General features: G+C 47.7%; 1 protein-coding gene across 1 annotated transcript in view; it reads left to right on the forward strand.

Annotated features, from left to right (window-relative positions):
* GALNT12 (polypeptide N-acetylgalactosaminyltransferase 12) overlaps positions 1-13,106 on the forward strand; it is a 43,907-nt gene that overhangs the window by 18,752 nt on the left and 12,049 nt on the right. Inside the window, exons 3-6 of the mRNA XM_047768022.1 lie at positions 2,603-2,792; positions 5,306-5,491; positions 8,584-8,701; positions 11,003-11,179. Coding sequence (XP_047623978.1) covers positions 2,603-2,792; positions 5,306-5,491; positions 8,584-8,701; positions 11,003-11,179 — 671 coding nt within the window. The remainder of the gene's footprint in view (positions 1-2,602; positions 2,793-5,305; positions 5,492-8,583; positions 8,702-11,002; positions 11,180-13,106) is intronic.

Genomic DNA, 13,106 nt, shown 5'->3' on the forward strand with positions numbered 1-13,106 from the left:
AGCCTCACGTGGAAGCATGTGGTGGGCCAGCGTCTTCGTTTCCTTGCCTCCCAGGGTTGCTTTAAATCTTTCTGTGTGGATACTGCTTCTGGGTCACTGCATGGCCTAAAATCCCAGCCCCGACACTTTGCAGCCATACAGCCTTGAGCAAGGAGCTTAACCAGTTCCAGCCTTGGCTTCCAGCCCTGTAAAACGGCATCTTAGTGGTTCCCACCTCGCAGGGTCATTGTGAGGATGAAATGAGATGAAAGCAGTAGCTTGCTAGGTCAGGGCCTGGCACATTGCTAGCAGTTGTTCAGTGATAACTTCCGTTGTTATGAAATAGTTAAAAAAGCCTGTAATGTGCCGAAAACATTTCAGAAATGTATTCGTTCAGGAGCACATATCAGATTATTTTCTCTTCGTGGCATTACGCAGCTTCTCAGCAGACAGGAATAGGGTCTGAACCCCTTCCAGCACAGCCTAGTTCCCTGTAAATGTCAGTCTCTGTGGGGCCAAGGCCTCCCTTCCCCATCGTGGTCATTCGTAAAGCCGGCAGGATGCCTCCCTCAGCCTGTACTGGAGGTGAACGTCCTGCCCTCCCCTTCTTCCCCTTCCTGCAGTGTCAGTCTGAGCTGATGAGGGGGTGTCAGCCCTTCCAGGGTGGGGGAAAGCAGTTCAGGCAGACAGAAGATTGATGCAGACCAAACCCATAATGAGTGCTGGGAGGCTGCGCCAGCATTTTCCCGTGTGTTCACTCGGCCCTGCCACTAATTAGCCTCGCTGGGGAAGTCACCCCGCTTATTCTAGCCATCAGCTTATGTGCAGTTATATTTAGGGTTGAAAAAAATAAACCAATGAGTGTTTCTTTGTTTTTTAAGTAGCAAGAATATTTAAGGGGGGAGTTCCCATTGTGGCTCAGCAGAAATGTATCTGACTAGCATCCATGAGGACCCAAGTTTGATCCCTGGCCTTGCTCAGTGGGTTAAAGATCTGGTGTTGCTGTGAGCTGTGGTGTTGGTCACAGACATGGCTTGGATCTGGTGTTGCTGTGGCTGTGGCGTAGGCTGGCAGCTGCGGCTCTGATTCCACCCCTAGCCTGGGAACCTCCATATGCCATGAGTGTGGCCCTAAAAAGAAAAAAAGAAAAGAAAAAAATAGAATATTTAAGGAAACATTCACAAACAACGAAGCAACTTAGAACATTTTCCAAAGTATTCCTCTTCACTGATGATTGAGGAGGACTGTGAGATGAAGCCCATACTGATATGGGAAAATCCCTCATTTTTATTTTGCCTGAGTGGTTCTCCCTTGCCTCCACCTGACCCATTGAAGGGTGTGAATCCTGGCCTCGTGTCCCAGAGCCTGTATGGGGAGTCAGGAGTCCCGGGGCCAGCCCTATGTGTAGGCCTTTTCAACTCTTAAGGGCTCCTTTGCTCTTCTGCAAAAAATAGAATAAGCACGTTCTCCTGACAAGTTTTGGATTTAATAAGGATGAGAAGCTGTAGGAGAAAGCTCTGTATCTGGAATCTAATATAAGGCACAAATGAACCTATTTATAGAAAAGAGACGAACTTATGGACATGGGGAATAGACTTGTGGTTGCCAAGCGGGAGAGGGATAGAGTGGGATGGACTAGGAGTTTGGGGTCAGAAGATGCAAACAATAGCATTTGAAGTGGCTAAGCAGTGAGATCCTGCTGTATAACGCAGGGAACTCTATGTAGTCACTTGTGATGGAACATGTTGGAGGATAATGTGAGAAAAAGAATGTATATATATATGTATGACTGGGTCATTTTGCTGTACAGCAAAAATTGACAAAACATTGTAAATCAACTATAATTTTAAAAAACTCTAAGTGAAAAAAAACCCCAAAACTCTAGCTAGAGGCAGTGTTAAGCCTGTGGACTCAAGCCAGAGTCCCTGGGTCTAAATCATGGTACCTCAGCCTACTTGCTCTGGGACCTTGGCACATCAGCCTCTCTGGCCTCAATATTCACATCTATAAAATGGGGACAGTAGTAGTACTTATCTCCTATGTTTGCTGTAAGACTCATGTGAGTTATATGAATCACTTGGGCAGTAGTTAGCATGTTAGGCCTTCTAATGTTGGCTGCCATTATTATATTACAGTGTCAAGTGAAATATGCTTCTGAGAAAATTTGCATTAATGTAATTTTTAGGAATAAGATTTATGTTACTATAATTCTATATAAAGTAACATTTTATGATGTATTACATAATTAACATAAATGAACAAAATTTTATTAACAATTTTTCAGGGAAATTATGGTTAGATGGTTCTTGTGCTTTTTATTTAAATAAAGTCAAGGTATTGGGGGGGGTGGTAATAGCTTTACTGAGATATATCCACATGCCACATTCACCCATTTCAGAGTGACAATTCAATGTGCGTATCTTTTGAGAGAGCGTCTTTGTGGTTCTAGAATCTTCCATCCCAGCCTCCCCTTTGGGACCTTTGGGGCTTCCACCTTTGGTTCTGGGTGCGGTGACAATGTCCCTGGTACAGGGCAATGTCTACTTATTCTTCTTTACGGGACAGGGAGACCCTGGCCAGAGATGTGTGGCCGTGACCTTCAGTGTCCCTCTTGCCTCTCCAGAGCACCTGAAGGAGCGCCTGGCTATTGAGCTTGCCAAGCTGCCCAAGGTCCGCCTGATCCGTGCCAACAAGAGGGAGGGCCTGGTGCGAGCACGGCTGCTGGGGGCTTCCGTGGCCAAGGGTGATGTGCTGACCTTCCTGGACTGCCACTGCGAGTGCCACGAGGGCTGGCTGGAGCCGCTGCTGCAGAGGTGCGTGAGCCGTGCATGGGAGGTTGGGGGGGTGGGTCCCTAAGCAAACTGAACAAACTGGAATCAGGTGCTCCATGGACGAAGCCTCTGTCCCTGGGCTTAGAACAGTCCCTACCTCCAGGCGCTATGGAGGCTGGTAAATGATTTAATACATGGATGGTGTTTAGAACGTGCCGGCACACAGGAGGTCCTAGATGCGTGTTTGCTTTTATGACTGCTTATTATCCACACTTATTGTAGAAAATAGTATGATCAACCAAGAAAAAAATATCATCAATCATAGAGAATCACACTCCTGGGAATATACATTTTGGTGTATTGCATTCAAGCTGGGCTGAGTTATCCATGGCATTCAGTACCTGCAATGCCTAGGGCCTACCCGTGAAACTTGAAACAACTTTATGTTAATTTCTTTTCAAATCAGAAGAGAAAATGAATATAATAACGAATATGTAATAATGAATCTAGCCTGAATTGTGTTTATATCAATATAGGCATACAATTTTTAATATATATATTTTTTGAGTCATGAAAGTATAGTGGCCATGTCTTCAAGGCCATTTCACCTGCTGTGCCACAGCCTCTTAGGCTCACCCTCCCACCTGCCTCTGGGCTGACACTTGTTCTCTTCTCTTCCCTCTCTTCCTTACCATTCTACTGATTCTGCATCAGGAGCTGGGCCGGTAAGCCCAGAGCTCCTCCAGGTGGGAGAGGAGGGTCTGAGGTCTCTGTTTGGTCCCCGCCCAGCCCACCGTGTGGAGTGGGTGAAGGGCTGGAGGATCAGGGTCTGTGCATTTGGCAAATTGCTTTCTATGGGCCTACAGCTTGGTTTGGTTGCCAGGGTCTGTCTGGAAGAGCTGGGGACCCCTTCGCCTCCCTTCCTGCGTGAGACCAAGCTCTGCTCTGCCATCTCCTGCTGCCCTGCCTCTCGCTGCCTCATTCTCCCCCTCAGCTCTGATGAGCTTCGCCAGCAGCAAGGACTCAGGGTTTGTCAGGCCAGTGATGGAGTATGAGATTATTTAGGACATAGTGACAGCTGGGTGTTCCCTCTGGGACCTGGACTAGTGGGTTAGCCTTTCCCCCTTCCCGCAGTATACATACGGAGGGCGGCCTCTAGGCCTGTCTGAAGTCATGGTGGGGGCACTTTTCCCCTTTAGCTGAGTTATCAATCCCACCTAGAATTTTGCTTCACTCCAGCCCACCCTTTGGAGAAAGCGAGGCAGTACCACCCCCCCCCCCCCATCACATCCTTGCTCCAAACCTGGAGACAAAGGGATTCTCTCCTAGTTACCCGTTAGAAACAACTAGGTAACTTTTAAAACCCCCAGTCTTATGGCAGATTATTTGGATCCGAATCTCTGAGGTGGGCCCTGGCATGGCCCCTGACTCATAAGATGCCAGAAGCCCTACCCAGTTACCACTGCTTCTGGACCTGCATGTTCTTTAACCATGATTCAGAATTCTTTATTTCAAGTGCTGGCTCCCCCTGGTTTTCCTTTTCTTATAAAAATTAGGCTACTCCTGGTTCTAATCAGCTTGACTGCATGTTTATGATTTATAGGTCTCGAATTCTAAAGAAATGCTTCTGAAATGTAACTCAGAGAATAGAGTGTTCACACATGGTCCAGTCTCAAGTCATGTTTCCTGATGTACTGTCGATGCAAAGAAGCACAGTCTGGAAGCATGCTGAAGGTTGATTGCACTTGTAGGAATGATGGTGGAGGGAACTGCTTAAGCATGTGCACAGGCTGATCCCTGCAACAGGAAATTATCTCATTTTATACTCTAGGTAACATTTAATAATTATAAATATTAAAAGAAAAGAATAGCAGTAGTTCTAGGTTCTTTGCCAGCCTCTTATAAACATTCCTTTAGGGAGTCCACATTAACTCTATGAGTAGGAACTATTGCTCAGTGTCACACAGGAGACAACAGGCTCTGAGAGGTTAGGTGACTCCACTTACATCACACAGTGAATTAGGGGCAGGGCTAAAATTTAGCTTGGAACTCCAAAGCAAACCCTTTGATCTGGGTACACCTCTGTTCATAGGGACAGAATTATTTCTTGACTTTAAAATGTTTCATTGTAATTAAATGAAGAAATCTCTTGCAGTCTTGAGAAAGTGAAAATCTGCTCTGTTTTTCATTAGCTTTGGTTTTTACATCATGACTTTTAGACAGGGATTCAGGCTTAGCCAGAATAATCCTAGATGGAATCAGAATATTAAGGCTGTGCTGACTACTCGTGCAGTCTATGAAAATATGACTATTCATGTCAAGGCCAGAATCCTTGCTTCCCTCCTCCCCTGCCCCCCACCCCGTGTCCCCCGTGATGCTCACCTGCCAGGGCTGACTCGATTGCAGACACCTGGAACAAGAGAAGCAGGTCTTTCTCATTTAGGTGTTCCTCTTTCTAGTAGACGGCTGAGCAGAATGAATTCTCAGATGTCCTAATTGTCCTCCTGCTGCCTGCACACATTGGACTGAAGGGGTGTTCTGGGTGTTTATTTCAGGATTCACGAAAAAGAGTCGGCAGTGGTGTGCCCTGTGATTGACGTGATCGACTGGAATACCTTCGAGTACCTGGGGAACCCCAGGGAGCCCCAGATCGGCGGGTTTGACTGGAGGCTTGTGTTCACATGGCACGTGGTTCCCGAGAGGGAGAGGCTCCGCATGCAGTCCCCCATCGATGTCATCAGGTCAGGGGTCAGCCTCTCTGAGCATGGCTCATTGCGTCTGGCCGACTTGTCAACCAAGGCCCTTAGGAGGGATGGTTAGCTGCTGCCTCTCCTTGCTTTTTCCAGAGTATTTGTTTATATTTATGAAAACTTTCCTACACATATAGATTTTATATTGGTATATATGTTTCTATTTTAAAAATTGTGGTAAGATATGGACTTCCTGTCGTGGCACAGTGGAAACAAACCCGACTAGGAACCTTGAGGTTGCAGATTCGATCCCTGGCCTCACTCAGTGGGTTAAGGATCTGGCATTGCCATGGGCTGTGGCATAGGCTGGCAACTATAGCTCCCTATGACTCCGATTAGACCCCTAGCCTGGGAACCTCCATATACCGTGGGTGCAGCCCTAAAAAGACAAAAGACAAAAAAAAATTGTGGTAATATATGGATAACATGAAATTTACCATTTTAACCTTTTTTTTTTTTTTTTTTGGCCGTGCCTGTGGCGTGCAGGAGTTCCCAGGCCAGGGATCGAATCTGTGTCATAGCAGTGACCAAACTTGATCTTTAATGATGAGGGAACTCCTCATTTTGACCATTTTAACCATTTTTAAATTAACAGTTCAGTGGCGTCAAGCACATTCACAATATTGTGAACCTCTACATATTTCCAGAACTTTTGCATCAACCTCTGTAGAAACTCTATACCCATTCATCAATAACTCCCTTTCCTCCCCTCTTCTAACCTCTGGTAACTTCTGTTTTACTCTCTGTCTCTCTGGATTTTCCTGTTCTGTATGCCACACATAAATGGAATCGCACAGTATTTACCTTTTTGTGTCTAACTTCTTTTCCTTAACACGGTGTTTTCAACGTTCTTCCAGAACTTCATTCCTTTTTATGGCTGAATAATATTCCACTGCATGCACATCCACTTTTGATTTATCTGGAGACCTGTTGATGAACAGTTGGGTTATTTCTTCAGTCTGGTTGTTATAAATAATGCTCCCGTGAACACAGTGTACTACTATCCTTTTGAATCACTGTTTTCAGTTCTCTGGGATATATACCTAGGAGTGGAATTGCTGGGTCATGTGATAATTCCATGGCTAATATTTTGAGGACACACTGTCAGGCACCTTTTGGACTGGGGTGACTGATCCTGGGGGTGCAGGGGCCAGCTTTGGCCAGCGGCTAAGCCTGAGTCTGAGTAAGTGGGTTCACGTGGGGCTGGGCTGCCCTTGTGCTTGAGGTGTTGGAGTAATAGTTTGGCTTTCCTCTCCTTCTGAGTTGAACCACAGATGGAGATCAGACTTCAGCTTTATTGCTGGGGTATTGAACCGGAAATGGTGTTACAGATCTGCACCCACGTCTGGCACCTGGCCTTCTGAATCTTTCCACCTGAGTCCTGACCTTGGGAAGACCCGCTGCTGGCTGGGGTGGAACGAGTGTGGAGATAGTGCTGAGAGAGGGGCTGGAGAAGTGAATGAGGCCAACTCACATCCAGCGTCGGAGGCCAAGGAAAGGGGTTTGGACTTAGCCTGAATGGTTAGAAGCCACTGAAGGCATTTGAGCTGGAAATGACCTCAGGCTATTATATTCTTTAAAGACTCTTCTTGGGGGAGTCTAGAGGGTGGGGGGCCCAGAGGGGTCAGGGCTGCAGACAGGGGCACCACTGGGAGGCATTGCAGTCTTCCAGGTCAGAGGTGATGGTGCAGGAGAAGATGGAGGGACATGGTAGACGCCAGAGATGTTGAGGTGGGAGAATTGGGAGGAACAGAATGGGAAGGGGAGGAGGACTCAAGGATGGCATGTGGGCTTCTGTGGGAGCCCTGAGCAGAGCATCCTACCCAGCCCCTTACTCAGCAGGTTTGGAACCTGAGGCGCTGAGTAGGAAGGATCTTACCCAGGTCAAATATGCAGCTTGTGATGCTGATATGAACTCCACACCCCCACTTGTCCCCACTCTACACACACACACACACACACACACAGGCACACACACACACATAGGCACATTGTGGCCAGCTGTCCTTCCCCTCCTGTCATATCCCTAGGCCTCAGTTTTCTTATCCGTGAAATAGGTTTCCTGCTGCTTACATTGAATTAATTATATCCACCCTGTCTGTTTCCTAGACTTTTAGAATGAACACACATGAAAGTGCTTTGTAGTCCAGAACCCTCCCTACCTTCCCTTCCACGGTCTTGCGGTCCTGTTCTCACTGGCTCAGAGCTTGGAGAGCAGGGAAAGCCAATACTTGGTCAGAGCCCAGAAGCACTGCTGGAAGATCTTAACATTTCAAACCGTTAGGCTCTTCATGTTACATATTTCCCCATTTCTGAATTTCTTCCTTTGCATCTGCATCTCTGTGGTGGGTGGACCCTGCTGCTTTCTGCTATGGTTGGATGGAAGCCTTGGGCCACTTTTGAAAGTGCCTTTTCCTAAATGAACCTGACAGGGAGAAAACAGGGCCAGCGGAGGGACAGGCTGGAGCTGGCCATGTGGGTCCTAGAGGTGGGGCCACTCCAGCAGGAGAGGCTCAGGCCCTTGGGGAAGCTTTAAGATGCCGGAATTGTCTTTTTCGGCCTCCAGAGGGCATCAGTGAGGGCTGCCCAGTGACTCTGACCAGGGCCACTTCAGCCGGGTACCTGCCAGCCGGGTACCTGCCATCCTCTCAGATTCCTGGTCTCTCTTCGCATTTCTTCTTGTATCTGTGCTCCTAGAAATAGAAGGGTTTCTCTCACCCATAGGCCTTTGCCTGTGCTCACGTCTTCTCGGAAATCCATTCCATTCCTCTTCTTGGCTAACTCTTCTTCGTTCTGCAGAAACTTAGAAGCTGCCTGCCCCCATCTCCTGGCCTCCTTTGTGTTCCCACTGGGCCCCAGGTCACCCTTAGTCACCCCACAGAGTTCTGTGTCTGCCTGGTGAGATGTGCGTAAGCCTCCCCAGGGTAGGGCTGTGGGGCATGTCGGTGACTCCAGCCCAGCTTAGCACTCGGCACAGAGTGTGAACTCAGCGTACGCTTTTCTGGGGAGATGGTGGGAAGGGATTCAACTCCCTGTGATGGTTTCCTGCTGCTTACATTGAATTATGATTCACACACTTCTAGGTCTCCAACCATGGCTGGTGGGCTGTTTGCCGTGAGTAAGAAATATTTTGAATACCTGGGGGCTTATGATACAGGAATGGAAGTTTGGGGAGGAGAGAACCTCGAGTTTTCCTTTAGGGTAAGTATTTCAGGCTTCTGTTTGGACTCATTCTTATCCTGTTCTCTCTCTCTCTCTGGGAATATGGATTTGCTAGGAGAGCCTGGCAGACTTGTCCTCCACACGGACAGTTTATCCAGCGATCTCAAAAGTGGTACACGCATCCTGTAAACATGCTTGCCTTCCTGTGTGACCTTTTAAAAAAATACACTTTTAGGAGTTCCCGTCGTGGCGCAATGTTTAGTGAATCCGACTATGAACCATGAGGTTGCGGGTTCGATCCCTGGCCTTGCTCAATGGGTTAGGGATCCGGTGTCGCCGTGAGCTGTGGTGTAGATCCCAGACTCGGCTCAGATCCCACTTTGCTGTGGCTGTGGCGCAGGCCAGCAGCTACAGCTCTGATTAGACCCCTAGCCTGGGACCCTCCATATGCCGCGGGAACGGCCCTAAAAAGACAAAAAGATTAAAAAAACCCAAAAACCAAAAAACCAAAAAATACTTTTAACTGAATTAGGGCTGGAAAAGGTTTTGCAAGTCACCTAGTTCTTTCTTCTCACTCCACAGAGGGGAGGGACAGAGGCTGAGAGGTCACTCAAATGGTGCATGGCAGAGATTGGACTTTTTGATTGCAGGTCCCTGCCTTGTGATCCCATGGTATAGAGCCTTGATTTGCTTGACTGTTCAATAGAGTAGCCTCTTTATTTGGCACTGTGACTTTCAAACTTTCACACATGTAAAAATTGTTAGGGAAATTTGTTAAAAAGGCAGATTTATAGGCATGGTCTCTGGATAATCAGATTTGATAGATTTAATAGATAGTAGGGGCGGGGAATTTGCCTTTTGTAGCAAGTCCATCTATTGATTCTGCTCTATGGGATCCACAGATGCCCCTTTGAAAAGTCCTTAGCATTTTGGTGGATTTTCTAGTTAACTGGATTTGCATTTTAAGTATCAAAAACTTATGTCGATGTTCCTGCTTTTAAATAGAAAATTTAGGGAGTTCCTGTCATGGCACAGTGGGAACAAATCTGAGTAGGAATCATGAGGTTGCAGGTTCAATATCTGGCCTCGCTCAGTGGGTTAAGGATCCAGTGTTGCCATGAGCTGTGATGTAGGTTGGAGACTCGGCTTGGATCGGGCATTGCTGTAGCTGTGGTATAGATGGGTGGCTACAGCTCCAATTAGTTCCCTAGCCTGGGAACCTCCATATGCTGCGGTGTGGCCCTAAAAAGACAAAAATGAAAAAAAAAAAAAGGAAATATAAAAATTTAAGAATGTTTTAGGTTTTCCTGTTTAAAAAGAACAGGGAGGTCCCTGGTGGCCTAGTAGTTACCTACCTGGCATTGTCACTGCTGTGGCTTGGGTCACTTCTGTGGAGCAGGTTTGAGCCCTGGTCTAAGAACTTCACGTGTCGCAGACTTGGCCAAAAAAAAAAAGTGTTAATAAACAAGACTTTGGGAGTTCCTTTCGTGGCTCAGCAGTTAACAAACCCCACTAGAATCCATGAGGATGCGGGTTTGATCCCTCGTCTCACTCAGTGGGTTAAGGATCCAGTGTTGCTGTGAGCTGTGGTGTAGGTTGCAGATTCGGCTCGGATCCCATGTTGCTGTTGTTGTGGCTCTGGCGTAGGCCAGCAGCTATAGCTCCGATTCAACCCCTAGCCTGGGAACTTCCATATGCCGTGGGTGCGGCCCTAAAAAGCAAAAAACAAAACAACCCCCCCCCCCAAAAAAAGCCAAGACTTTGGCCCTCCACTGAGGACTCACATCCCCCATTATAAGTTCCCAGTGCTATCCTTGTTCATACATCTGGGGGACCCTAGCATGGAAAGGCTCCAGATGACTCTGCCTGCTGAGTTTTGGGGTGTGGCTTTTAATGGTCTTTCTGCCTCTTCCCTAGGTGTCAGGCTGCTCTGCCTGCCTCTAGAAGCTCTTCCTTTCTCCCTTCCAAACCTCTCTTCTTACTTGCTGCTTTCCTATCTTCTGTGGCTAGGAGACCAGGTAATCAGCCTGTTCTTCACCCGATGAGTAAGTGAGCTCCCAGCGAGCTCCATTATGGGTACTCCTAGGAGTCAAGTGCATGAGCCTTACTGCATGGACTTCAGGGTCTGGGTTCCTATGGATCTTTTGTCTTTGGGGTGGCTTTCTTGCTCTTTGACTGCTTCCTGTGTCCTGAGTGTCCTGGGGAAGTGGCCTGCCTCATGGAGGGGGAGGTCTTGGCAGGGATCACCCTGACCTCTGCACCCAGCCTCCTTGCTGCAGGTGCTGTGGACCAGAAGCTCGCTCGCCACTCACTCTCTCCCATCTGCCTCTCTGTCTACAGATCTGGCAATGCGGGGGGACCCTGGAGATACACCCGTGTTCCCATGTTGGGCATGTTTTCCCCAAGCAAGCTCCTTACTCCCGTAGCAAAGCTCTGGCCAACAGTGTCCGCGCAGCCGAGGTGTGGATGGATGAATTTAAAGAGCTCTACTACCATCGCAATCCCCATGCCCGCTTGGTGAGTTCTCCACCCCACCTATGCTCCATCTGGCCACACCCAAACAAAAGTAGCTAATTCTGGACGTCTACCATAGTAGGTCTCATTGTAGACAGAGAGAGGAAATTGGAGTTCCCGTCGTGGCTCAGTGGTTAATGAATCTGACTAGGAACCATGAGGTTGCAGGTTTGATCCCTGGCCTCACTCAGTGGGTTAAGGATCCGGCATTGCCGTGAGCTGTGGTGTAGGTCGCAGATGCGGCTCGGATCCCAAGTTGCTGTGGCTGTGGCGTAGGCCAGCAGCAACAGCTCTGATTAGACCCCTAGCCTGGGACCCTCCATATGCTGCGGGTACAGCCCTAAAAAGACAAAAAAACAAAAAATAAAATAGAGAGGAAATTGAGTGCTCCTGACACAAGTGTGGGGAATCTTTCTTCACTTACAATAACAACTGACAGGTGATTCTCACTATTCACAGTAGCTGCGCCCTATACGGTCACTGCAGACACTGAATTCGGGACTGACCACTGAGCCATGATGGCTCCTGGGGACATACACGCTTGGATTGCTGCAAACCTCTTGCAGGTGGACATTTTTGTCAGCCGATCAATACGTGACCTGGTTTTGTGTATGTTTCTGTTTCTTTAATACATATTGCTGATTACATCAAACGTAGGGCCACCAACACTGTCACTCACACCCAAGTGAAGCTCGTGTAACACAACTATTGTCTCCACGAGACACATCACAGCCTCCTTGTACTCAGGACACCAGATAGTGTTTCAGCATAACCCTTGGGGACCACTTGAAACAGCAAAATCACCAACACAGAAGAGAACAGTCTGAAAATCGTGGTGCTAAATAGGCTGCTAACAGGATAGTTGTTTTCAGGACAAGAGCTGAGCTGAGAATGTGCACGTTGGGTGACTCAAACTTGTGGGTCACCATGTGCGTGTCTGAGAATGACTGTGAAAACCTGAAGACACCACAGTATTGATGTTAGGGTTACAAATAAGTTTCGGCAGACAGGCCCACCGCTTCTGCACAGGTCAGCTCCACACGCCCCAAAACAGGGCTCTCACTTAACCTGTGTTAACATAACCAAGGGGCTGCTCGTCAAGACAAGTTCGTGAAATAAGTCAGAAAGAGAAAGACAAATACCATATGATATCACTTATAACTGGTATCTAATATACAGCACAAATGAACCTTTCCACAGAAAAGAAAATCATAGACTTGGAGAATAGACTTGTGGCTGCCCCGGGGGGAGAGGGAGGGAGTGGGAGGGATCGGGAGCTTGGGGTTAATGCATGCAATCTACTGCTCTTGGGATGGATTAACAATGAGATCCTGCTGTGTAGCATTGAGAACTGTGTCTAGATACATCGCAACACAACAATGGGAGGAAAGAGTGTGTATACATGTTTGTGTAACTTGGTCCCCATGCTGTACAGCAGAAAAAAAAAAAAAAAAAAAAAAAAGATAAGTTCTCTTTTGGGACCTCTTTGCCAGCCACTTGAACGTCTCTTCCTATGAATCCTCACAGCAGCCCTTCAGGGTAGCTCTGAACTTTTCATTTTATAGATGAGAAAACTGAGCCTTAGAGCGAGGGCGATTTAAGGAGCTTGTCCAAGGCCTCGTAGCTGATGCAGGTAGAACTGGATCTCCCACAGACCTTGCTCTGCTCTGCACATCACTGTGGACCCTCCCCCTGACCCCCCCCCCCCCCCAGCCGCTCTCTACCCTATGGGCTCCAGGGTCATTGCTTCCTCTGTCTTGCCCAAGGCTGCAGGGTAGAAACATCTGCTCTTTCTTTTACCCAGTCTGGAGCCCATAGATCCCTCTTTCTGAGGGATCCCAAAGAATAATGAGGGGTCCCAAAGAATAATGTTGCAGAGAGGGGCACCCTTTGTCCGAAGGTCCAGGGGCTGAGCGCTAGAGAGGATATT

The sequence above is a fragment of the Phacochoerus africanus genome, chromosome 2 (assembly GCF_016906955.1).
Source record: "Phacochoerus africanus isolate WHEZ1 chromosome 2, ROS_Pafr_v1, whole genome shotgun sequence".
Taxonomy (NCBI): Eukaryota; Metazoa; Chordata; class Mammalia; order Artiodactyla; family Suidae; genus Phacochoerus; species Phacochoerus africanus.